The following is a 27,096-nucleotide window of genomic DNA, read 5'->3' as shown; positions in this document are numbered from 1 at the left end:
GTCCTTACGAAGAGAACAGAAGCCGGGCAAGGATGCTGGGCCGGCACCACGTGGAGTGCAGAGCGGCGCCCCTCAGACGGCCCCCTCCCCTGGACAGTCCCTGGGCCTGTCCTCGCACCCTCCCCACACCCTGCCCCGAGCCCCGTACCCACCCTGGGGGCCTATGCGCTGAGGAAAGGTGGCCCGTGTGCGCCTCCTACTTACAGGCCATCACCACGCGAAAGGCAGCCGAGTCATGGCTTTACAGACGAGGAATCCAAAGCAGAGGCCTGAGAGCACAAACCACTGATTCTGTGGCCAGTCTTGCCCTTGAGATTTTCTCTCCCAGCCAGGGTCTCTTTTTCTCCTTTTCTAACTAGTCCATTTTCCTGCTGATGGCCAAGTGATCAACCCCTGTCTCAGACCCAAAGGAAGGACAATGAGACGACATTTATGTTGTTTCAACGATTAGTCAGTATTCTGGAGGAAGGCATGAAAGTGCCTGGCTAGAGACCCCCCCCTCTGTGGAGCAAAGGGGAACTTGCTGCAATGAAAGGCTTTGTAAAATTAGGCATTTCCATGACCTTTGATGGCCTCGCTCTCTGTTACTATCCGTAAACAAGTATAATGGGAACTCACTAATTGGGCACTCTGTCCTTGGTGCCCCGAATGTGCTAATTTGGGTGCTTGCAGATACTGTATTATTCCCATTTTACAGATTGGGAAATGGGGGGCAGAGCGGTTAAGTGACTTGCCCAAAGTCGCACAGCTAGGAGACAGCGGAGGTGGGAACGGAATCCAGGGTCCTCAGCCACCCTGTCGCTTAGATGTAGTGACACAAACTGTTCCTGGTGCTGATACAGAAACACCTTGTGCTTGGGTATTTTCCACATTTCAAGACAGAGTGATGCCTGGATTTAAAGTTTCACTCATTCAGTTGAAAGATTTAGAACATTCTCATTATATTATAACCCAGGGGGGTACATAAGATGATGAACTGGGGCACAGAAAGAAAATATTGAACCTCCTTATATTTGTTTTATTCTCTCAAAATTTTTATTTCTGCACCTATTTTATAATCTACGCATTTAAAGTCCCTGCCTGTAACTTATAAGTAAATCCACAAACTCTGAGGAGGTGAATGCCAAAACATTTTCTTTGTACACCACTGATGAGGTTTTGACGATGGCTTGCTTTATGTTCTAAATATATTTCTAGAAGAGTGTAGAAAGCACATTTGAAGAAGCCACCTTGTTTTGAAGCATAGTGAACCAGATGATTTAAAAGAATCAATCAGGACATCGTTTTTTTTGCACAGTGAATTACAGATTCCAGATATTTCTATGTTGCATGCCTGGATTTCCACATGCTAGTTCAGAAAGGCATACTTGTACTAACTATCCCTGTGGGTTCCGTTCAGTCCACGCACATTTACTGAGGGCCCCCTAAACGCCAAGCACTGTGCTAGGCATGTGAGATACAGGGTACTTGACCTTGGCCCTAGAGGAGTTTATGGTGTAGCGGGGTGGACAGAGACACGCTGTCAATGGAACGAGGTGGACAAGACGATGTAAGTACGCACACGTTGCTGTGAGGAGCACGGGCCGGCTCTTAGCTTCCGCTGGAGCTTACGGCCTGGAAAGTTTTCGGGAGGAGGTGTTGTTTGGAGCTAAATCTTGAAGGATTAGACAGAGTAAGAAGGTGGGGAGGGAGTGTCAGGCCACTCAAGAGTAGAACTACAGAGGCTTGTGCTGGGAACTGTCAACCTCCTGTGTTCTTGTTGCTTATACATGGGGGAGGGGGCACGCGGGGAGCTCCAGCCACAGAGGTAGGTGGTCTGGAGCCCGCTCTCGGGAAGCCTGGCGAGGGAGGCCTCTGCGGCGTATGAGGGTACATCTAACAGCAAACGCTTTTAGGCAGCAGAATGATATGGTGAGACTTGTTTTTTACCAAAACTATTCTGGGGAAGGTATAGAAGAGAGATTTGCGGCAGGGTGGGTGGTGGTGGTGGTGGCTAAAGATGGAGGCACAGGCCCACCCAGTTCGGAGGCCATTTTGAAATGGCCTTTGCCTAAATTTCATCTGGGCAGAGGATCATGTGGTTTGAGTCAAGGACAGGAAGTGTAGAGGAGAGGAGCGATGGATCTGAGGAATATCAAGGAGGCAAAGTCAGCAAGACAGGGCATGTGGGAGGTAAAGGTGAAGGAGGAACCGTGGAGGATGGTTCCGCGTTCCCCACTTGGGCAGGAAGGAGGCGGCAGCAGAGCACAGGCGACGCGGTGGGAACCGGGCCGCGGCGAGGAAGAGAGCAGCTGAGTTAGGTTTTACGGATGATGAGTCTGAGGTGCCTCTAGGACCACCCTGTGAAGACGGTGAGCTGGACCTTGGGTATTTGAATCTGGAGAGAGAGGATGAGAAAGGGAGAGAGGGCGGGAGAAGTCAGGGCGAGACTAGAGATAGGGAGGAATAAACGCAGTCAAGATGTCGGAAATGACCAGGGGAGCGGATGAGGTCCCCGCGGGAGAGCGCGGGAATGAGAGCTGTGGGCCCGGGGCAGAGCCTGCGATGGAGGGAGAAAGAGAAAGAGGTGGGACGTCAGCAGCAGCATCTGAGGAGAGGCCAAAGGAAGAGACAGTCGGAGAGGCCAGAGCACGCAGAGAGAGACGTGCCTGGAAAGCTAAGGAGGGAGAGAGGGCTTGGTAAGAGCGTCCCATACCTCTGAAGGGTCAGGGAGATGAGACCCGAGACCCACCCAGGGGTCCCTCGGTAATTACTGTCACTTGTCAAATTCAACAGAAGCAGCACTTCTGGGAGTTATTTTAAAAAGGGAAATAAAGAAAGAGAGGGAAGGAGAAAGAAAGAAAGAGAGAGAGAGAGGGAAGGAGGGAGGAAAGAAGGAAGGGAGGGGAGAAAGAAGGAGCTTCAGTAAAACACTAATTAAAACTTTATTAATTTAGAAATTTGCAATGTCTCAAGTGGGCTCTACTGGATTTTAACCTTCATGGTGGCAACACGGGAAGGGTCTAAAGAGTAAACAACTAGGACAGGTGGGCTGTAAGTGGAGTGTCTAACACACAGTGTCCTGTCTGTCTGGTGCTTCTACTGACCGTCCTTGACCAAGATCCAGAAGAGGCCCAAAGCAGAAGGGCCGGACAGTGGCCAAGCCCAGGGCAGGGGCCAGTATAGCCATCAAGTGACAAATAAGCAAGTAAAGAAGGCACTCTGTGTTTCACTTCCAAAAGCAGTTGTGGAGGCTTTCCCAGCTGCTCTGCGCCGTGGGCCAGAAGCGGAGGACCCAGCGATCATTTCCAGGTCAAGAGCCTGTCTCGGGGAGCTTGCGGCCTGAGGGCCGGAGACTTGATAGGTAAGGTGGGAGAGGTCTTCCCTAGCAGCGTAACTCCCCTGCAGTGGGTCTCAGAGAAGCATGCGAAGAAAGGAGCTGGGGAGGACGTTCCCAGAGGTGGCACTGGGGCCAGGCCTCGCAGGGCGGCGAGGAGATACTTGCCTGGAGAGTGGGGACCGTTTCATGCCGTAGGTCAGCTTCTGGATGACAGCCAGTTGGCCAGCAGCAGTTGTCCAGGCATATGCCCTGCTGTCCTGGACGCTGAGAAGGGACACAATTGGAAGAGATTTTTTTTTTTTTTTTTTTTTAATGAAAAAGAAGAGAGCCACCAGTGTGGAGAGGGCACGGGGACAGGGGGGCCAACGCTGTTGGAGACAAACAGCCTCCCTTCCCTGGAGGGCATCGTGGCCTTCCGGCCCAGTCCAGGCCCCAAGGGCGGAACAATGACTGAGTTAAGGAAGGCCTTCCTCTGACAGATGCTTGATGCATTTTGAAAAGATTCCCCTTGAAAAACGGTTGCAAAAAAAAAGGGCTTCCCTGGTGGCGCAGTGGTTGAGAATCCGCCTGCCGATGCAGGAGACACGGGTTCGTGCCCTGGTCCGGGAGGATCCCACATGCCGTGGAGCAACTAAGCCCGTGAGCCATGGCCGCTGGGCCTGTGCGTCCGGAGCCTGTGCTCCGCAACGGGAGAGGCCACAACAGTGAGAGGCCCGCGTACCGCAAAAAAAAAAAAAAAAAAAAGAAAAACGGTTGCAATTAAAAGTCTCAGAGCTTAAAGAATCAGCCCTTCGGTATCGGGCTCGCCCACTGCCTGCTAGTGGCATTCCCCAGCCACGCAAAGAAAACAGACAGTTCTCATCCACTCTCAAGTACCTTAGGAATATCATTCACTTACAAAGAGTTGATACCCTCTTTACAAATCATGTTATCCCTGTGTTAAGACGATTCCCCCAAGGACTTCTGTCAGGCAAGACCTCATTGGGTGGTTTCCATTCACTGCAGTGCTTGCAATCATAAAGCTGCATTTAAAAAAAAAAAAATCACTTGTTACCCAAAATCCAGTAACTCCAAGTGCTGGCCTTGCCTCAAGGAAGAATGAACTCCTGAGGCCATTTTGGTTGTCTCCGGTGTGTAGCCACCTTGGGGGCTGACACCTGCCGACATCCTGTAATCACGGGGTGAGTTTTTGTTTTGCAAGGACAGCACTTGGATCCTTGGATCCTTGACCGTTTCTCTGGTCTGGAACCCAGCTCCCCTTCCGGGGCAGGGACTATTAGACCATACGTGGCCTGAACGTCCCTCGTACTCCTGGATAGGACGTAAGATGAAAGAGCAGAAGGCACAGTGCCCTGAGATCTCGAGTCCTGATGGATCGGGTGCTGAGGGGGATGGGGAAAGCTGCCGCACTAGGGCCCGCCGGGTCCGCCATCGCGTAGCAGCTTTCCTCAGCCATGTGGGCAGGCCCTGCAGGGCCGGGGCCAGTCAGGTGGGACCCCAGACAGGCACAGCTGCTGCTCTGTGATTTTTTTTTAAATATACAGGTCTTCTGCTTGTGATTTCCTCTGAAGTAAGAGGTCTGTGGCCAAATATAGTCTGAACCCTGGTAGAGAAATGGTGAGGACCAAACTGAAGGACTGGGAAGGCCTGTTCCAGGTGGGCCACTTGGAGGAAGGGATTCCAGATTCCAAGAAATGAGGCATGGTGGATGATGTTCCAAGCAAAGTTCTGACTGTAAAGCAAAACCTGGGAGGGTCGGCTGGGTGGGCCCCAAAGGGAAGCGAGGACGTATTACAGGCATATAACTGATCAAAGATAGGCAGTAACCATTCAGTTCTAGGAGGCTTTGCTGCGACCCACACGCACTTCCCAATTTCTATCTGGGGTTCTTTTATTATTTTTAAAGAGATAACAGCTTTATTGAGATAGAATTCACATGCCATACAATTCAACCGTGAAAAGCGTACAATTCAATGTTTTGTTCTGCTTTTTAGCATATTCCCAGAGTCGTACAATCATCACCACAATCAGTTGTAGAACATTTTCACCAACTACCTGGAGTTCTGACTCTACGAAGTAGATGGAGAAATTGGGGAAAGAGCAACCAAGATGACAAAAGGAGTATAAAGTTGGAGCTCAGAGAGTGTGAGAGGAAATGGGGCTTTTGAGTTCAAGGGCAGGACGCTGAGAAAAGATCTGGTGTTTAAATAGGAAACTACTCAAAGGAGGAGATTTGGCCTTTGTTTCCATTAAGGACAAACAAAAAACTGGCTGGATCACAGCAAGAAGGATTTAGGTAAAACCTAAGGGGAAAGAAACACACCCAGCTTCCTGGCAGTGTGTGTAAATTCCTGGGTTATGCTGCCCTTGGAAACAAGACCGATGAACAGCCATCACGGGGTCCCCTTCCGGTTTCATGGTGTTGGTAAGGTAATGAGGCATCCCTTCAGGACTGGCTGAGTGAGTGCCTGCCCCTTCTGTGACACGGAGTAGTCTTGCTGAACCCCGTTGACAGAAGCTTCTAGATGACCGTGTTACATGCTGGACGAGTGATGGCCCTTTGGATGGATGAATGGAAGTTCCCAATGACAGTTTCCTGGTCAGATCAGCCTTGAGGTAGCAAAGCGGAGAATATGAGTGGGGGACCCAGAGATCAGAGCTACAGATCTCTCTTTCTGCTTGTTTCTTGATTAAATGCATTCTTCAAAGAATTTTTGAGCTCCTGCTGTGGGCTAGGTGTTAGACAGATCCTAGAAATAAAGTAGTGGTTCTCAAGCAGGGGTGACTTTGCCCCCAGGATACTCGTGCCAATGTCTGCAGACACTGGTGTGCTCACGGTTGGCTCCGTGGAAGGGGTGAGAGGGGTAGCTCATGGGGAGCGACCAGAGGTGCTGCTAAACATCCCGCAGGACAGCCTCACGACAGAGAACCATCCGGTCTCAGGTGCCAATAGTGCCGAGGTGGAGAAACCTTGAGATACACAAGCTTCAGTCCCTGCTCGCAAAGAATTCGGTCTGTTCGTTGTGGTGCTTCTTAATATGGCCCGAAATGTGTCCTAATGAAAATTTCTGCAGTGAAGAAACTCTTCAAGTTCCTTATTTGAAGACTTATAAATAAAACTGAATTCCTGACACCATTTGGGACTGACAGCATGCTACTAGCGATGTAAAGGGGCTCATCGCATTCTTACTAATTGACTGGGTTATCAAACCTTAGATTTAAAAAACCGGTTTCACAGAGGGAGGACAGCATCCCGATGGCCTCTACCATCGTCATCAGCAGCATGAGCCCATGCTTTTGGGTGTCTATACAGAATACAGTTGGTTGGAAAATAACCCACAAGTTGGGTTAATATAGTAAACCTCAACACTTCATCCCCTTTGACTTGAACTTGTCCATAATTTTGCCAGAGCATAGCTAAAATCTCACTTTGCTGAAAAATCCCCTGGCCTAGTAACAGTTGCAGATGGATTATTTGCAATATTTTGGAACCAGTTCTTTCAAGTACTCATACATACTACTTCCTATAAAATAACCAATATGGTAATTTAAATAAAATCTCAATTTATTAAAACGGCACCCTGAAGACCTCACATACACCCTATTTTGTTTCACTGATGCGGGAGGTCGGTTATTTGACCTGGTGGTAGGTAGTGGGCTGTTCTGGAAAATTGCCTTTTCTATTTAATGAGGAGTAAAGTCAGCCAGAATGACCTCTAACGCTTCCCCCCCCCCCCCCCCCGCTGTTAAAGTTTTCCGCTTAGCAGCTTTTGAGTGTGGCCTTTAGAGGCTTGGCATCCGCACCCTTCAGCTTGAAATCTCCCCTCTAGCATTGTGCCAAGTGCTCTGGGCGTTCCAGTTAACTGGAATGGTCTTGATAATAATTGAAAAAAAAATCTGTAATTCAGACTCTTCATTAATTCATACTGGTTTTTGCCCCCAAAGGATCCAAATTCCTGTGGGTTCATCGGGCTTCAAACCCAATATTTAAGAATCATTGCAAAGTACATATTTTTCAGTCGGTGATGCTTAAAAACTGAAAGCAGAAAAAACTCTTCTGAGCCTCAATTTTCTCACTTGTAAAATGAAATCTAAATCCTTTCCTGCTTTATTAATTAGGCTATTTATAAAGATAATGACTATATTGACATACTCCCTCAGTAATCGGCAACCTTCTTCCTCCCTTCCTTCTTCCTGGAGTTGGGAGTTTTTACCACTGCAGACATATTTTTTTTCATGCTTCAAGTGTGAGAGTTCTGCCTTTGAATCTAAACAAATGTTTGACCTCACTTTAGAATTTTCTACTCACTGTCAAGGACTTCCTTGGTTAGGAGAGTAACTGTATCCTCTTTAAATCTTTCTTTTTTCCCCTCTAGATCAACTAGTTTTTACTTTACCAGGAGGATCACTACCCCCCCCAAAGATGAATGTTAGTAACTTGTTCCAATGTTTTTTCATTTCTGAACTGAAGCCAACTGAAGCCATCTTGACAAGTCTGAGCAAATGTCAACATTCCTGGGGACTAATCATATTTCCTGAAAGACTCCGAAAAGCTGTTCTTTTTTTTTTTTTTTTTTGCGGTACGCGGGCCTCTCACTGTTGTGGCCTCTCCCATTGCGGAGCACAGGCTCCGGACGCGCAGGCTCAGCGGCCATGGCTCACGGGCTTAGTTGCTCCGCGGCATGTGGGATCCTCCCGGACCAGGGCACGAACCCGTGTCTCCAGCATCGGCAGGCGGATTCTCAACCACTGCGCCACCAGGGAAGCCCCCTTTTTACTTTTTTTTTTTTTTTTTTTTTGCTGTACGCGGGCCTCTCACTGTTGTGGCCTCTCCCGTTGCGGAGCACAGGCTCCGGACGCGCAGGCTCAGCGGCCATGGCTCACGGGCCCAGCCGCTCCGCTGCATGTGGGATCCTCCCGGACCGGGGCACGAACCCGTGTGCCCTGCATCGGCAGGCGGACTCTCAACCACTGCGCCACTAGGGAAGCCCCGAAAAGCTGTTCTTTAGGCTAGTTGGCCAAAACATTTTTTTGAGAAGAGATGGGAAATTAAGTCATGAGAAGACGTCTGATGGAAATCCTGCATGGCTGCAACCTGAAAGTAGGTTAGCTGGAGACGGTTGTGAGGCATGGGGCACTACTCGTGACCACAGCCGGCCGAATCGAGCAGAACCGTGATGGGGCCTGAGTTTGCCAGCGGCCTCCTCTTTGCGCCCTGTGGGAATCACATGTCTCAGACCAGGAAGCATGGGTCCAGGATGATGGCTCTTACTTAAGGTTTGCGTGGAAGGCTGCAAACTTCTGACTAGGAAGCGAGAGCGGAATTGAGCCACCAGGGGTGAACCCTAGGCTCAGTCTGGTGCAACGGCAGGCCCTTCGCCCTTCTCTTGATTCCCTAGCAAAGTAGATGCTGGTTTCCACCAAAGGCTGAGAGGGGGGCAGGCAGAGGGTGTCACTGCCCCTGTAGCGCAACCCTGGTCCCAACACAACACTCTTGTGTCTAGGGTTCACAGATCTCATTGAGCAAGTCTCCCAACTCGACGGCCAGTCCCCACCACAAAGGCCCCTCTCCGAAGATCCCAGTAGTGCCTGGCAAGGCCCATGGATGGGCCCGGCTGGGGTGGGAGCAGAGGCCTCTGCCAGGGCCGGGGGATGGCCCACGCTGGCTCCACACCCACGGCTGGCGGTGGAGCCCGCATTTCTCACCCAACCAGAGCTGACACCTGAAGAGAAAAGGGCATCTCCAGATACAGCAAAGAGAAATTCGCAGCCTCACGTTTATAATGTGATTACAGGTTACAAGTGCCTTCCTTTCCACCTAGATGTCACTCAGTCAGCTTTAAACGCTTGCTTCTAAAGGGCAAATTGAGAATTCTGTTCCCTCAAAGATTTCCCAGCACACTGTGAAGACAGGGGCCCTGCTGGCCGGTGCAGAAAGGCCACCGAGCACTGCAGGGGCAACAGAAACAACCGCAAACATGGTGAGAAAAGGACAGCAGGTGAATGGGAAATGCTAGCCCCTAAGCACACCTGTGTTGGTTGTATATGAAACTGGAATACACACGCCCTGCTCAGGAAACATGGCCAGAAACCCGCAATGGGAGTACAACTGGAAAAGACGGCCCCATGCAGAAGCTTAAAGGATGGAGCCTGGCTGGTGTAAGAGAGTGGGTCCAGTGAGCCTCATGAGAAACAACTATTTGGTTATTTCTCATCGGGTCACACTTCGAAAGAGAAATTTTAACAACACAGGCAAAGAGCAGGAAAAAGAAAATCCATTACAGGGGTATGGTACCGGACCAGCTAAAACTGTAACCCTATACACGGAGGGCCTGGTAACAAAAGAACAGTCTCGCAACTGCTTTCCCTCCTGTTCGTGTTCACGGTAACAGCTGGATACATACTAACTGCAAGAAGTGAAAGAAAGAGGCTGAAGTTTAAAAGCAGGCACGCTGTAATCAGTGTCTCGCCAGCACCATTTCAGACCCAAGTGTGCTGTGCCACCTAGCAGGTCAATTTTAAACGTACACTCACAGCTCCTCGTTGGCGTGGATGGCTTCGCGCTGTTCTCTCCTTCCAGGGGCATCCTGTCCACCGGGAGACGGTTTAACGGCGGCTTCTCAGCCTCAGTGCTGTGGACACGGGCATTGGATCACTCTCTGCCCTGGGCCGGGAGCTTGCATGAGACACCTCCTAATCCACTGGACTTCCCTCCTATTCTGAGTGGCCTTTGGTAATACTTTTGACTTGCAAGACTGTTAGTCATTCAGAACAGTGCTCCTACTTCCGTTGAAGAGAAAGTCCTTTCAGCTAAATTTTGGGAGGGAGGAAAAGAAGCAGGTAAATTTCCCTTTAGAGACATTTGTCTGTTTTAGTCTGTGGAAGGTTTCAGACAGAATTCTGCACATCCAGGGTCTCTGTGAACTAGAGGGGGGATTGGGTACTTGAAACTCACCTCCCCACCCCCTCCCTTTGCCACATGTTTACAAACGAAGAAAGGGGCCAGAAGGGGAAATGACTTGCTCAAGGTCATACATATTCCTAATCCTCCTTTTCTTTTTTTTTTTTTAAACATCTTTATTGGAGTATAATTGCTTTACAATGGCATGTTAGTTTCTGCTGTACAACAAGGTGAATCAGCTATACATATACATATATCCCCATATCTCTTCCCTCTTGCGTCTCCCTCCCTCCCACCCTCCCTGTCCCACCCCTCTAGGTGGACACGAAGCACCGAGCTGACCTCCCTGTGCCGTGCGGCTGCTTCCCACTAGCTATCGGTTTTACGTTTGGCAGCGTATATATGTCCACGCCGCTCTCTCACTTTGTCCCAGCTTACCCTTCCCCCCTCCCCGTGTGCTCAAGTCCATTCTCTACGTCTGCATCTTTATTCCTGTCCTGCCCCAATCCTCCTTTTCTGAGGACATAGGCCAATATGATTCTTCTTTGCCCAATATGCCTGAAGAGCTTCTGTCTCTAAACACAGGTAACTTGCAGTGCTTCACAAGCGACAGTTTTGGCCAAACCATGCCAGTTCAGGAATGCAGATTTTATAAATGATCGAATACTGCAACCAGTTAGTGCAAACAAACATTTATTGTGAAATATTCATCCTACCCTTTATTAGGTATTACATCATCAAAGCACTTTGTGGCAATGAAAATAGCTTTTTTACCCCTCTGATTCACCCAATATTCCATTAAAGCTGCAAAAAATGTGCAATCTGCTTGAAAAATAGGTTGCTCTTATTTACTCATTTGTGAAAAGTCAAAAATTAAAAAAGAAAATGAAACTTGCTTACAGGGCCTCTAGAGCCAATTTGCCTTCCCGCTTCCCAGCTACTCCCCAAAATAATTAACAAAGATAATTTGTTTTAAATGCCTTTTTATAAAACCAATGCACCTTTCCCCATACGATAATCATAAAAATTTTAAAAAGCCATTATTTACTTTCTTGGAAAAAAGGTGGCCAGCCGTTGTTTTTTGATTGGGAGCATGTGTATTTCCTGGGAGTTCACTTTCTTTAACTTTATGCTCCGGTTTTTGACGGGTTTCCTAAGGGGCTCCGTGTTTCCCATGCACTCTTCTCCTGGGCTGTTGATGTCATAGCCCTGAAGCATGGAGTCTTCTCTTTTGAAGGAGAAGTTTTTGGTGGACACCCCCGAGAGGCCTTTGACCTTGCCACAGAAGATGGCGGGCACGGTGTCTTCCACGGAGACGATCACCTTGGCCGCCTGGGACTCGCCCACAATCTCAATGTTATTTTCAGCCTTGACCTCACTGCTGGGCTGGCTGGGCGGCTCGGTGGCGGCGTCGCTGCTGCCCATGTGACTATCCATCACGGTGCAGGCCTCGTGGGGCGTGGCGGGGGCAAAGGGCACTTCCGTGCCACTGGGAAGTTTCTCCATCACAGTGTGACCCGGGCTGTCCACTGACCCGCTGCTGTCATACAGTGTCTCGGGGGGAGGCTCAGATTTCCGGTGGGCCGCCAGTGACAGGTCCAGGGCTGCATCTTCCGGGCACATCGGGGGCCCGACTTCGCCAGCCTTGAGCCAGGGCACCGACTTCATGGAGAGATCCAGGGCCTCGTTCTCACTCCCCATCTTGATGACGGTGTGGCGGCCGAGCTGGAAGTACTCCCTCGGCGGGAGGAGGTCGAAGGGCTTCAGTTCCTCCTTCTGGAGAGGGGCCTGGGTGCCTTTAAAGGGGAGCGGGCCGAAGGGGGACGGCGGCTTTCGGAAGCTGGGGCTGAACTTGGATTCAGAACTCTGAGGCACCGGGACGGGGATGGGGATGGGGACCGGTACAGGCAAGGGGACGATGACAGGGTAGGGGACCAAGAGGGTGGCCGGCGGGACCAGCGGGGACAAGGGCGAGTTAAAGGGCTGCGGGGGCACAGGGGCGTATCCCGGAGGAGGCTGACAGGGTGGAGGGCCGAGAGCGCCCTGCGAAGGAAACAAATTCTGGAGCACGGCTTCGAGGGGCAACGTGGGCTCCTGCGGCTGGCTGGGGATCCTGAGGTCCAGGAGCTGGGGCTGGGCCTCGGGGTCCTCGGCTCCCTGGAAGAGGTTGTTGTGGATGGCGCCGGAGGAGCACGGGGCCTCCTGTGGCAGGACCAGAGGGGAGTTGAGGTGCTGGAAGACGTGCTGCTCCAGCACCACCGGCAGCTGCACGGGGCCCTGGGTGGTCATGACGTAAGTGGCGTTGCCGTTAGGGTTGAGCTCCGGCGCGGAGCTGCCCTCCACCTGCATGTGAATGGGCATCACCACCGGGCTCTCCCCGAGGCACAGGGGCTGCAGCACGGTGGCCGCTACCTTGAGAGCCACGCCGCCCTGGGGCTCGGCCGGGGGGCTGAGAATGGACGGGGCCGGCACGGTCACCAGGGCCTTCTTGACCAGGTCGGCCGAGTTGATGTTCCAGGCCTCAGTGGTGATGAGCTGGGCCATGCCGTTCTCCAGTCTGTTACTGGTCAGGGCAGGGGAGGAGTCGCTCATGTCCATGGAGAGGTTCTGGGACTGCAGGTCGTCCATCACTCGGCTCTGATGCCACTCGGCCTGCAACACAGAACACGCCATATGAAGCTGCCTTCCGAGACTCTTTATAATGGCCTCGAGAGCCCTCTCTGCGTCTTTTAAAAGTTTCCACATCTTAAGTTACCCGGGGAGCGCACCCATCCCTCTGTGTCTACATACATGTTACAGATATTTCCTAATATATACGAACACACCCATACGATCAGCTGTGCGTGGACAGCCCCAATTTAACAGACGATTAAACCATAAACACCGATGATGTAATGACTAAATAGCCAAGTGAGGTTAAACAGAGGATTGTGAAGCCGAATACTCACTCAGCTTATATGTTTAGCCGGCAACAAACACAAAGTTTCATTCCACATTGTTCTGTCGGACACTTAAGATATGCGGGGATTGGACTTGTTCAAACTCAAATAAAGATATGCGGGGATTGGACTTGTTCAAATTCAAATATGCAGCAAAGACCTACTTTCCTTTAAGAAAACAAATAGAACCCTGTCACGTTAGGAGATTGTATGAAATTGGAAGGGGGCCATCCCAGTTATGGAAAGCATTTAAAAAACTCTTTGTAGCAGCAATAATTCTTCCGAAAGAGGCTTGATGAGAGGAACAGCAGTGTATTTATACAAGGCTCATTACAGTTGTCTGCCTGCAACCAGTGACACCCCCTTTCCTCCAGTAATAGGAAAAGCCACTCCGAGGAGTGAAGACAGGGTAACCTGCACGAATGCTCATTGGGTCCAGCGTCACTTTCCCCATTTCCGTCTGCCTGACCCGTGACCTCTTGCTCCTGACTTCTAGCCGTCAAGAGGAACAGATGTTGACGAATCTAGGGCTGGGGAAACGGAACCCTTGTTGGAAACAAACATCCTCAAAGGTGAGATATACTTTCTTGATGTCCGCGGAACCACTGGGCCACCTCCTGAGAAGCCAAAGAAGCCCAGTGCCGGTGCTTCCTGGAGGAAGCAGGGCTGCAGCTGCGATATGGCTCTCCATGGAAACGCGTCCATATTTAGCCTTGTTACCATGGAGAAGGCAGGCACCATGTCTAACTCGGGGATCTGTGCAGCCCTGGAGTCTGGCTGGACTCAATAATAATTCAATAATCCTCAGTCTTGCTGGGCAGGCCTTGGGCAACTCCGATTCTTGACCTCACCTGTCTGGGCCGTCTAGACTTTCGTCCTGGGGTCAACTTGTCCTTCTCTCCTCACCCCGAAATTACCAACACAACCTCCAAAACAAGAGAGGCGGTCCAGCACACCATGGGATTAGAAGTGAACAACCGAGGCCTCACTACAGGAAGGCAGCTTTAAGAAATGAACAACTCTGTGATATTTCCAGACAATCACGTGTCAAACGCAGAGAACAAGGGGCTTCTCTGAAGCAGGAGGAGGGGAGCACAAGCGGAAGCACGTTGTGAAAACAACTTTATGGAGAAGGAATAGCGGGGGATGCCCTCGGCAGGGCACACTGCAGAGCCTCTGAGGGAGGGCACCAGAGCCCAGCTCCTCAGGGGCAAGGTGCGCTCCAGAAATGATCACGAAGTGGCCCAGCGAGCGTGGTGGCCAATGATGCCCTTGGGGCACAGCAGGGAGGAAGCCTGTCCCCAGGGAGCCTGAGGGGGCTTGCCCCAGCTGAAGGGCCTGGTGTTTCCCGAGAGACGTGCTCCCTGAACCGGCCCAGAAAATTCCATGCCTCCGATACGCCATTTATGCATTCTTCCATGCATTCATGCATCCACCCAACCGATCAATTTGCTGCATGCCTACTGCCTGCCCAACGCTTTGCTGGGGGCTGGAGATGCCGTCATGATCCTGGAGATGCTCCTGCTTTCATGCGGATTAGAGTCTACTGGGGGTGCATGCCGTTGATCGGACAGAGACTGGCTGGCACGAGAAGGCCTCAGAGCCAAGCCAGGAGGGACATCAGCCTCGGCAGGACAGAGCTCTGTCGGCCACTCACGGACAGCCCTTCGAAGGTCCTGAGCGCCCAGGGCCTCCTCCGGAAGGGTCGGGGGCCTCAAGCCTCCGGGAACTGGGCCCGAGCCAGATGGGACGCGGGACAGGCCAGGATGCGGGTGGCTGTGCGCAGCATCTCAGGGGCCAAGGGCCGGACAACCACCCCTGCCTCCTCCCACGTGACAGCTTTGGACCTGCCTGACGACTGAGCCAAGCAGGCCCGGGAAGCAGCCCCAGCCCCTCACCTAGAGGCCTGCTGAGACGATGCCTGCCGCTCCGGACCGGGGACCGAGCACCCGCTCCCCATCAGGTATCACGCGGGGCCCAGGGCTGCACCGGCTTCATCAAGCACCCTCCCGCCTCCCAGGGGGCTCTTCCCCTCTTCCGCCCTTCTCCTCCTCCCCTCATTCACCCTGCCAGCAGGCACCCCGACTCTGGGTCAGCAGCTGGGGGGCCGGAGTGGGTGTCACTGTTGCAGGAGCCGCTGCTGGAAGCCCCGGGGATGCCCTGAGGAGGACAACGAGCTCCTGAGATGAGGGCTCACAGGGCAAGTCTGTGTCCCTGAGGACAAGCCAGAAGCCAGATGCTGACTGGAGAGCTCGTGTCCCAGAAGCCACCACATAATGCTCAAGCAGAGGGGGTGCCATTTCTTCAGAGGCGGCAGGGAGCCTTTTGTTTGGGTTTTTCAAAACATTGTTTGCAAATGGATTTAAATGAGATCGGCCATCCGCTCGGCCTGCACGCATTGCCTGTGGGGGTACCAGGCGGGGTGTAATGGGCGTGATCTGGATCTGCGGTTGCTGGAGACCCTCGCTCCCTTGGCCCGTGGCCAGTTGCCTATGTGCCCCCCAGATGGAGACTCCGGCGAGAAGCCCCAGGGCACAGAGCAGCTGGGGAGGTGAGGAAGGACTGTCTGGGGCAGTAACTGGGCTCAGAGACCTGTGGGGTCACAAAAGTGCCACCTGAACCCCCTGTCTAACTATCACGAAGATCTAAGGATACCAGGAGCACACTGTCCCTAGGATCTGCCCCTCAGCTTGGAACCCTCTTGGGCCTTGACCTTCACCCAGCCAACTCCTGCTCACCTGTCAAGACTCTGGAGTCTCATCCTCTGAGATCTCCCCCAACCCCACTGAGCTCCACAGGACCCCAACTTACCTTGTCTAGTCCTGACCCTCCCCCTCATACTGGCACTGCCAGTATGAGAAACAACTTTCTCACGTGCTCATCTTTATAAGCGTAGCTGGTGAATCCTTTCAGAAAGGAGGGCATGAATGAGTAACTAGGCCCTTCGCAGCCCGGCGTCCTCATAACCAGCGTCTTGTCACATTTATAGAATCATGGCATATCAAGACTGGCAGGGACATTAAAGCTTATATCTCTATCCTCTTCCCGATCTTTTTTACAGATGAGGAAACCATGACCCAGAGAGGCTGAATAAAACTTGCCAGAGGCCAGTTATCACAGAGGTCACCATGCTCTTGTTGTGGAGAGAGCAGAGGGTCAGGCCCACAGGTGCCACGAAGGGGAACGTGGCAGTCACCCACCTTCACCAGCCAGGGCGAGACTCCAAAGACGAGACGGTAGATGCGAAAGCACTTTGCGGACAGTGAAGAGTCTGTCAGGGCGACCTGTGAATGGATTCACCCTAGGGTCCCGTGTTTCTCTGACACACACAAAGAAAACCAAAGCAAAGCGACACGTGTGCCGTGTTCCCGATAAGGAGTTACGTCTGTGAAGAAGCCAACCTGGGGCCCAACTCCCAGGCAGTCGGTCAGTGACCCGCCCCACATCTGCACCCCACTGGGTGCCCTGCAAGCCGGGCCTGCCTCCCAGGCCTCCTGCCCCCAGAGCGTTGCACAAAGGACTCAATCCACCTTACAGGCTTCCATACAGATTGACATTCTGTTGACGAGGATTCACTTATAGCTTAATTTCAAAGGTGAAAACAGTTGACCACTCAGATAATTTAGACTATTCTCTAGGTCGTAGAGTCCATCTATTCTCCTGTTGTGGGCCTTTAACACCTAATCTCTCTCTCCCCCTCTCTCTCTCTCTCTCCACACACACACACACACACACACACACACACACACACACACACACACACACTCACACACTCAACCTAATACCTTCAGCTACATACTAAGTGATCCCATGGGGACCCCCTGGGGAGCCTGCACCGACTCCAACTGAAGGAAGCTCAGAATGACTGTGACCCCACTCTAACCCAGGACAGGATCCCCGAGACCGCCTCACGCAGAGCTTGATTTCTGAGCTGGCAATTTGGACAAAAGCCCTGGGGGCATGCCAGGAGCCCTATATCACCTTCTAGAGAGGGGCTTGATTTTGTACTGTGAATTGAGAGCATCTTCACCACAGAAACAACTATCAAGACGACCACAAGGCCCCTGGTCTGCAGCGCCAAGCGCCCCTGAGGAAATGCTTGAGGACTGTGTTCTGAGGTCTGGTGGGCAGGGTCACCTCGTGGTAACGCAAGCCAGGGGCCACTGGCTGCTTGGGAGCCCTGTGAGGACCCTGGGACCACTGGAGTAAGGTCACGGGGAAGTGAGTTCAGCCTCAGGGTAAGCAGTCTTAGTGATCTGGGCAGATTCCACCTCCAGGACCTGGATGCTCTAGGGCGGGCCATTCTGGAGTCCCCTGGTCCCGATCCTGGGGACACCCCCTTCAGCCCGAACAGCCTACAGATGTGACCTTCCCTCCTCTTCCCCTGAAGTCAGCCTCACCTAGATATTTTATCAAGATAAATTTCTTCCTCTAAGACATACATTTATTTTCGGGACTTCCCTGGTGGCGCAGTGGTTAAGAATCCGCCTACCAACGCAGGAGACACGCGCTCGAGCCCTGGTCCGGGAGGACCCCACGTGCTGCAGGGCAACTAAGCCCATGCGCCACAACTACTGAGCCTGTGAGCCATAACTACTGAGCCCGCGAGCCACAACTACTCAGCCCATGAGCCATAACTACTGAGCCCTCGTGCCTAGAGCCCGCGCTCCACAACTACTGAGCCTGCGCTCTAGAGCCCGCGAGCCACAACTACTGTAGCCCGTGTGCTTAGAGCCCGAGCTCCGCAACAAGAAAAGCCACCGTAGTGAGAAGCCCGCGCACCGCAACAAAGAGCAGCCCCCGCTCGCCGCAACTGGAGAAAGCCCGCGCACAGCAACGAAGACCCAAAGCAGCCACAAATAAATAAATAAATAAATTTTAAAAGAGACATTCATTTTCTAAAAATATATCCTGATACTATGTGTTTTCCAACTGTAAAATATCAACAGCTTTGGTTTTTATGGAGCCTGTAGGCAGCCATCATTTTTTCAGGTCAGAACTGGATCGTCCATGTCCTTGGAGCAGCAGCAGCGTTACCTGAGAGCCTGCTAAAAATGCAGAGTCTCGAGCCCCACCCCAGACCACCTGAAGCAGCACCTGCATCTCGACAAGCTCCCGGGATGATCTGTGCGCACGCTCCCATCTGACAAGGGCTGGCTGAGCTCTGGTTCTCAACTTGGCTACACATTAGAATCACCCGGGAGCTTTAAAAAATACTGATGCCTGGGTCCCACCACCAAGACTCTGACTTAATTGGTCTGGGGTACAGCCGGGGCATTGGAGTTTTGAAAAATTCCCCAGGTGACTCTACTATGCAGTCAGAATGGCCTTAATCCAAAGGCCAGAGAACAAGGCACCTGGTCAGCCAACCTTCTTCTTAGTGGCTGATCTTGCTTCTTACTTCACAGAAAAGATTAAAGCCATCAAGTCCGGAATTCCCTCAACTTCCACCCTGGCCATCACAGAGTCTTCCCATGTGCCCCCGCCCCCGGGGAAAAGGGAGGTGTCACTCCTTCTTGCAAGGCTGACTTCCCAGAGACCTCTGTAAGCATCCTCCCCCTCCCAACTGCACCCTATTCTAAATCTGTTTCTTGCTTTCGATCCAGCACTTCAAACTACACCCTCAATGATCAACCTAATTCTGTATAAAAATCACCAGCCACTTACTGTGAGTGAAATGAGCAAAGCACAACTTTCATCCTTTAATACGACGTAGATATGGTTTCACCATTCAGGACCTGCTATGCACTAAATATCTAAGAATTAATTCCAACTGGGTAAAAAACGGTTTTGCTCTCCCCATAGGGTGTAATAATTGTCAATTACTTGCCCCAGTGATTAAATTTTCTGAGCTTCAAACATCAGCACAGGACGTTTCTACTGAAGCTGTGAACGTAATTATCACATGAATGTATTCCCCAATCGGCTACAATACGGAGAATACACAAAATAGTCACCTGGCTTACAGCTGATTGCCTTTTACACGCAGAGATCTACACGGCCCTCCAAAAGGACTATGACTACCCAAGTTAGCTTTGGGAACGAGCTCCCCAACATGTTACTTCATTTATTAAAACAGTGGTGGCCATGCAGCTGGTGACTGAGTCTCACCTTCGTGAAAGTGGGCAGCGGCTGTGGGGAGTTCTGCCAGAGAGGACTGAGTGCAGATAGATCTTAGCTCTGATGTGATGTGATACTGGTGAAAAAGTGGGAGCTGTGAGACAATCAGGCAGAGGAAGCAGCGAGCCTGAGCATCGTAAACTGGCCACTGACACCAGGGCACTCCCAGGCCTTCCCGGGGAGCAGGGTAAAGTCGTCATAAAACTTATTGATGTCCATTTTACCATCTCATCCTTTTTACTCCCATTTTTCTATTGTATGGCATATGTAATAAATAAATACAGGAAGACATATATAATTTAACAATGTGTATGTGTTGAGGGGGTGTTCAATTCTTTCTCTTTTTTTCTGATAGGAGTGCAAGCATGAGAAAGTTGGAACTCAGCAGGAGAGACAGGGCTTCCAAGGCCCAGGGAGACTTCCAAGGGTCCCCCCCTGCCTGAACGAGTCTTGGCGTCACTGGCCCAGGCCACCCCTCACATTCTGCAGAGCAGGAAGCTGACGTTCAGAGGTTGAGTGAGGCTCACAGGTGGTAGCGTGCAAGACTCTCAGACCTGTGCTCCTTCAAAAGCACAGTCCCTCAGCCATTGCCTTGGGTTCAAATTTCACTTGAGGCAAAGGGGTCCCCCTGCTACGTCTGTATCCCTTAACCAGAGTCCAACACCAAAGTATGTGGGATGGTCTGGTTCAACCATCAAACTGTCAAATAGAGTCTGATGGGTGAGGAGCTTGATAAAAAAGATGAAATAAACCCTCGAGACCATGATACCTAATAGACAAGAAATTGAAACAGAAGTAAAAGATGAGAGTCAAGACACACACACACACACACACACACACGCACACACACACACACACACACACGAGCTCTTTGTGACTCGGGTAAAGTCATTTTGTGTCCCTGGGACTCAGTTTCCTCTTCTGTAACGTGGGCTACTGCCCCCCTCTCACGGTGGGGTGGAAAGTTAACTGAGGCCTCCCACGAGTGAGTGCTGCCTGCCGGGAAGGAGTCGAACCCGGTCTTGTAGGAATCGCTGCGGGTCCTGAGGGATGGGGAGGTGTGGGAATTCAAGAGACTTGGATGGAAGAGGGAAAGGGCACAAGGGGGTGGGGGAAGGACAGAATGGGGGCGGGTCTTTCTGGGCCACTCCCATGCCCCGCCCCCCAAGACTCCATTCCCTATCCTCCCAACTCCAAAGCGCACAGCGGCGGGTGAGGGGAGCAGCTTGGAGGGAGGGACCAGGAATGGTGAAGAGGGAAAGGTTAGAGAAAGGAGGCAGGCTCTTTTGGGAGTTCTGGTTCATCTCGAAACCAGGCGAGAGGAGAAGAGAAGGCCAAAAGGAAGGGAGAAGGCAAGAAGACCCTTCGGCTTCAGTCAGAGCATGGTTTCTCTCTCTTGGGACTCGACTTCCAGAGCAGGGCAGTGTCTGTGGGGTGAAGACATCACAGCGCTCTGGGGAACCCACGATGCCCCAAACGCCCCTACGACGGTGGTAGGATTCCACCAGAGCACAGGAGGGATCTGGGGCTCTGGCTGTGGAGGGTGCCACGCAGTTGCCCTGGTTCCTTTCTGGCCCAGGTGGAGACTGTCGGATGTCTTTGCCTTGCTGATCTCATTTTACACTCCCAAGTACCTCCAGCCTGCCCACAGAGGACCTATGGCGGCCCTTGGGCTGCAGGCCTGGGTGCGGGGCCGGAAGACAGCACTAGGTTCACGTCCACTCATGTGTGTATTCTTTCAGAAACTATCTGAGTACCTTTACCGCGTGCGAGGCGCGCATCTCGTAGTCCTCCGCCCTGACGCTGTCCTCTCCACAGGCTCACTGTCTTAGCCTCAGTTCAATTCCCCAAAGATTAACCAACTGATTCTCTCCCAGGGCGATCTGCTTCTAACAGCGCTCCCTCAAGGTGCACAGTTCTTGCAGAGGTAAAGGAGTAAGTCTCTAAAAGAATGCCAGGCCCGGGCTTCCCTGGTGGCGCAGTGGTTGAGAGTCCGCCTGCCGATGCAGGGGATACGGGTTCGTGCCCCGGTACGGGAGGATCCCACATGCCGCGGAGCGGCTGGGCCCGTGAGCCATGGCCGCTGAGCCTGCGCGTCCGGAGCCTGTGCCCCGCAACGGGAGAGGCCACAACAGTGAGAGGCCCGCGTAACACACACACACACACAAAAAGAATGCCAGGCCCTAGACAGCAATGGGAAGAGATGTCAGTGAGAGGACCCCTTCTAAGGTAGAGGAGAAACGCTTATTGTCCAGAGAGGGCTGCCCCTGAAACTAAGAGGAAAGAAGCACCCTCCTCAAGTCTTGGTGAGCCCAGGGGAAGGGGAGAGACGCTGATCAGAATCACCAGAGAGAATCATAAAGAACTGCTGGTGGTGGCAGGGGACACTCACCTGGGGGTGGGCTGTGAGAGCCCAGGAGTGTCCAGCCCTGCACTCGGCCAAGGTCCCAGAGCCTTAAGCTGGACACACGGCGCCCGAACACCCTCAGGTGCTGGGGCCGGAGAGGCCATCTCGTGCACAGTCATGTTCAAGGTCTCTGGCCAGGGTCTATCATCCTAAAACGCTACGGTGTTTGGAGATTTTTCTGGCAATAAAGAAACCTCTTAGATAAGGAACAAAGAGGGAAAAAACCTGCTCCTGGAAGAGAAAACACTTCTAATTAGATTGAGATACAAAGGTTAAATTTTTGTTCTGGGAAAAGGACTGTTTATAATCCCGTGTCATTAGCAGGACATTTTCCAGAGACTAGCGTGCCAGAAATAGACCCTCCGAGGGGTCACTGGGAGGAAGGGGTGCAGATTTGCGAGGTGCAAAGGACTGGAGTTCAGATTTCCCCTTTATCCTAATGCACATGAGCCCCTCAGCAACTCTCGGCATGAAAACTGTGCCAGCCTCACCTGGGCACTGCCCCTGCCCCCCACTCCCGGGAGAGGTCAGAAGCACAAGCTTCGAACTCAGACAGGCCTAGGTTCAAACTTCAGCTCTGCCTAACTTTGCTAGCTGTGTGACCTTGGGCAAGTTAGTTCTGAGCCTCGGTTTCCCTCTGTGCAAAACGGAGGTTAGAAAAGACCTGGGGTGGCGGGAAGACCTAGAGCGGTTGTAAAGGATGAAAGGAAATAATCGGTGTAAAGTACCTGGCACAGGGCCTGGCACTTAGAAAGTGCCCAATAAAACATGGCTAGGGCTTCCCTGGTGGCGCAGTGGTTGAGAGTCCGCCTGCCAATGCAGGGGACACGGGTTCGGGCCCCGGTCCGGGAAGATCCCACGTGCCGCGGAGCAACTGAGCCCGTGAGCGACAACTACTGAGCCTGCTCTCCAGAGCCCAAGCCACAACTCCTGAAGCCCGGCACCTAGAGCCCATGCTCCGCAACAAGAGGAGCCACCGCGATGAGAAGCCCGCGCACCGCAACGAAGAGCAGCCCCCGCTCGCCGCAACGAGAGAAAGCCCGCGCGCAGCAACGGAGACCCCACGCAGCCAAAAAAAAAAAAGTTGGTGATAATGTTAAAAATAACATGGCTGACATCATCATCTCCACTACTGTCTGTCACCATGGTCATCACCACTGTCATTGTCTTCAGCTTCATCATCATCATTCTCACTGTCACAGCCATCATATCATCACCGTCATTACTGTCCCCTTGTCACTAGCATCACTGTCATCATTATCAGATCCACCGCCTATACTTCCTCTCAGCGTCTTAAGTAGCATTACAAACGCTCCCAATGGGTGTGGACGTTCAGTTTCTGAGTTAGAGCCCTGTTTGTTCAGAGGTTCGTATTAAAATCAGCTGCTAGGAACTGGGAAGGCATTTACCATAGAATTAATATTGCATCTGATGGCGAGGTTTCCACAAAAACTCACTCAACCCCCAGCATAGCTGAAATACTGAACATTTGTAGTGAAAATAGAAAAGTACACTGTTGCCCTACAGGAAATGAAAGACAATGGGAAAACAATTCAATAAATACAAAAATCTACTTCTCATTCAGGCCGAGAGGCTGGGGGAGAAAGAAGAGCCTTTTGTATCTGCAGTATGGACTCACGAGCATTTGTGACGTTCCAGAGCTATCGCTGATTGGCCATGATGCATAATTTCACTTCAGATCCGACAGTTTTCTTTCTCCGTGACGGAAGGGCCTAAATAGCTCTCCTCTCCTGCTTAGCTGCAAGATTAGGGGCATTTTCTCAAAAACAAGGGAAGGGTGGAAGAGGAGAGGAATTGGGTAAGGACAAGAGGGAGAGAGAAAGCAGAGGCATTTTCTGAGCTAACTGGGCAAGAGTTGAAGGAAAGAAGGTTGCTCAGCTGGAAGAGAGAAAACCGAGAAACTGAGGAACAAGCTGTGAGAAAAACGCGGAATGAGCTTTATTCAGCTACCCAAAAGGGATCGCCGTCGAGCTACAGCCGCTTGGTTGCTGTGCAGCTTGGTGGAGGGAGAGGTGGGAGTGGAGCTTCCCCGTAAAATGAGGGAAAACAGGAACTTGTTCACCAGCACCAGGGGTACATGAGAAAGGTGATCTAAATTCGGGGAAAGCTTCTCCCATGCTTTCAAAACCACCAAGCACGTTCACTTACGACATGAGGTGTCAGTCGTAGAAAACAACATAGATTAGTCTCCTGCTGGTGCCTGATCTCCGTCTTTGCCTACCTCTCACGCCCTCCCTGCGCAGTCAGAATTGGGTTTCCTCTATCAACACTGGGTTTTCCAGAATGCGGCTGGTAAACTCATTCTCAACGAGGTCTATGACTAATAGGTCCGAGAATTATGTTTCCTTTATTGGTATAATAAACTTAATTCAGTCCGTGATAATGTTATGGACAAAGAAATGAAATCCTAACTGAGCGATTTCAGATACCAACCAAAGGGAGAAATCTTACTTGTCTTGAAATCCCTCCATAGAGATGAGAGCCTAAAGCTACGACCAAGTTTGCTGGCTCCATTAAAAGGCACTTGAGGGCTTCCCTGGTGGCGCAGTGGTTGAGAATCCGCCTGCCGATGCAGGAGACACGGGTTCGTGCCCTGGTCCGGGAGGATCCCACATGCCGCGGAGCAACTAAGCCCGTGAGCCATGGCCGCTGAGCCTGTGCGTCCGGAGCCTGTGCTCCGCAACGGGAGAGGCCACAACAGTGAGAGGCCCGCATACCGCAAAAAAAAAAAAAAAAAAAAAAAAAAAAAAAAAAAGGCACTTGACGTGCCAAAAGGGTATGGGACGTGGCCTCAACCTTTAAGCCTTCAGAGCTTACAGAGGAAGTGAATGCGAGTCAATTCTTCATTCCTTCCTAGACTCAGTCAACAAACACTTGCTGTTCACATGCCAGGAACCACATGAGTATGTGGCCCCTGGGTCCAGAGGTTTTAGCAATATCTGCACCTGTCTCCACAGGGCCCCGTTACTCAACTGGCTACCTCCCCTCCAGCTCTGGTCTCTGTCTTACCAGGTTTCTCCGCAGAGGTTAGGGGTCTCAAAGGACTGCACCCCCATGCGCACATGCTACTGCAATGTCACAGCCACGGTGGAAGCCTAACGACCACCAACTGTGGCAGACACTGTAAGGAGGGGGAGGGGGAGGGGGAAAGCTGTTGGGTTTTGATGATCCCAATTGGCTCCTTATCTTAGTTTGGGCTCCTCCACAGACTGGCTTGACTGCGAGAAGTTTCTTTGGCAGAAGATCTAGAAAACACCAGCAGAGAAGTGAAGCAGTGAGACTTGGAAAGGAAGGAAGCCAGCTTATCAAGTAAGTTACCACTGTGGGCGACTGGGGCTCAGCTGCACAGGTACCGCTGGGAGACAGCGGAGAACACCTGCCCGGGAGCTGGGGCATATATTCGCCAACCCCCATCCATCAGACGTCAAGGGCCTGCTCCTGGACGATGTGTTCATTCCTTGGCACTTCCAGCCAGCCCAGCACGCGGGCCTAGTGCACTCCTGAGACTAAGAAAAAAAAAGCCTGAGGGAAAACCACAGGTATTTTCAGTGAGCAGCCTTTGGGTCACTCGGAGAGGGCATGGGGACAGGATGTCCAACCATGTCTGCTACACCAGCCATGCCCTGGAAAGTTCTAGTGCTTATTATGAGACGACCCAAATGTCACCAATTCAGGCCACCATGACCAGGTGTTTCCCCAACTGGTGGCACTTTCTATGACCCCTGTGAAGAAGACACTCTGTTATGGTAACAATCTCCAAGCCACAGAGGAATCGGCTAGAAGCGTGCCTTGAGATGTCATAAAGAGCCAGGCACGTGACGAGGCCAGAGACAGCTCCCTTTCCAAAAGCAAAACGATCCAGAGATGCTCAGCTTGGCTAATGTGCTCCTTTGCTAGAATATAATTTGGGCCCTCAAGAAAGTTCTTTTAATCATATTTGTGCTGGCCGGAATGCAAGATGTTCCTGGGGTGAGTCATAGAGGGAGTTTCTCTTCTAGTGATCTTGTGTTCCAACTCAGGGCCCGAAAAACAATAAATAAACAAATGCCACTTCACTTCATCGGCTGCCTACCGCCTAAAGATAATAATAATAGTAACCTCGACCTGAGAAGTACACAGACAACGCAGGAAGAGGGTGGAGAGCGCTCTCGTCTTTTCAACAGGGAGCCTTCTTTCTGGAATTCTGTTTTGTCAGAAGCACCCCTCTGCCTGGAGACAAGCTCTCTCAAGAACAGAACAAGGCGCTCTGCAGAATCTTTGGGTTGGTGAGTCTTTGGAAAGTCTAGAAATGCACTACATTTATCTTAAAGCAAGTATCGTGGTTGTGGCTAATATAGCATAAACAATGCAAGGGTGCCGTACGGGGAGGAAAGGCTGCAGTGTAACAGCTGGCTAGTTGGCAATGAAGATTATAGGTGTTATTTCCTATTTTCTTTCGGGGAGGAGTTCTGGAACGTGTGTTCACACACACACGTGCATACACCCCACGGTGGGCAAGCAGGAACGAGTCCACCTGTCGCCCGTCTAACACTCAGAGGGGTCCCCAAACCAGGATCCATGATAATTCTCCTTTGTCCTCACCTGCTCCACCCCTGAGATCCAGTCATTCAACCTTCACTCCCAGAAGTGACAATGTGAACTGGGTCTTACCACGGGGGCAGGATGTCAGTAGAGGAGACAGTGGAATGAGCGGGGCCGGCAGTCCAGGAGCACGAGGAAAGGCGCAAGAGGAAAGGTGTGGGGCCTGGGGCCCGGGGCTGGGGAGGGCCTGAGGGAGAGACAGGGTGCTGTGAACGTGAGAGGTGCGTCTGGCTCCTCCAAAGGGGGTTAAAAGTTGCCCTTCAACAATGAACCCATGTGCCAGAGGATTGCTGACTCAACCAACGCATTTCTGATGTTTCCACAGGCCCTGCTGAACACAAGGTCATGATTCAGTCATGAGACCATTAGATAGGGAGGAAAAGAGTGAGTAGCTTAATTTGCGGGACTTGGCTAGCTCTCCCCTCCCCACCCCACCCCCAAACACACACACTCACACTCACAAGATGAGAATAATAAGCTATTTACTAAGCATTTGCTTATTATGTGCCAGGCGCCCTGCTAGGCGTTTCACATTCATTTTCTCATCCACTTTCTCAGCAGCCCCGGCGGATCAGTACCACCTTGGTTTGGATTGGTTTGTTCGCTTTTCTTTTTCCCCCACAAACTGAGCTGTGAATCCCCAGGGAATGGTTGTTCTGATGGCAGGAAGGGACAGAGCTTTCCAAGCATGCGAAGGACACAGTGCAGGGAAGGCAGGTCTGCGGGGGCGGGGAGGGGAAGAGAGGGCCCCACGTGGGGGGCTGCTGAGGGTGGCGAAGGGGGAGTGTCTCCTTGCCTCTGACCGGAG

The 27,096-nt window shown here is 51.7% G+C and overlaps 1 protein-coding gene across 11 annotated transcripts in view; it reads right to left on the bottom strand.

The window, feature by feature from the left end:
* Positions 1-10,896: 10,896 nt before the first annotated feature.
* The window catches only part of RAI2 (retinoic acid induced 2), a 404,475-nt gene continuing 388,275 nt past the window's right edge, over positions 10,897-27,096 (bottom strand). For 10 of the 11 annotated variants that reach the window (XM_067023110.1, XM_067023116.1, XM_067023111.1 and 7 more), the window contains one exon: positions 10,897-12,872. In XM_067023110.1, the coding sequence (XP_066879211.1) occupies positions 11,265-12,872 (1,608 nt within the window). In that variant the 3' untranslated portion in view covers positions 10,897-11,264. Of the gene's footprint in view, positions 12,873-21,671; positions 21,865-27,096 lie in introns of all 11 variants that reach the window. The other variant, XM_067023119.1, reaches the window with a different exon arrangement.

This window comes from Kogia breviceps, chromosome X (genome assembly GCF_026419965.1).
Source record: "Kogia breviceps isolate mKogBre1 chromosome X, mKogBre1 haplotype 1, whole genome shotgun sequence".
In the NCBI taxonomy this organism is placed as follows: Eukaryota; Metazoa; Chordata; class Mammalia; order Artiodactyla; family Physeteridae; genus Kogia; species Kogia breviceps.
The sequence above is the reverse complement of the archived record's forward strand: the minus strand, read 5'-3'. Positions and strand labels throughout refer to the sequence as shown.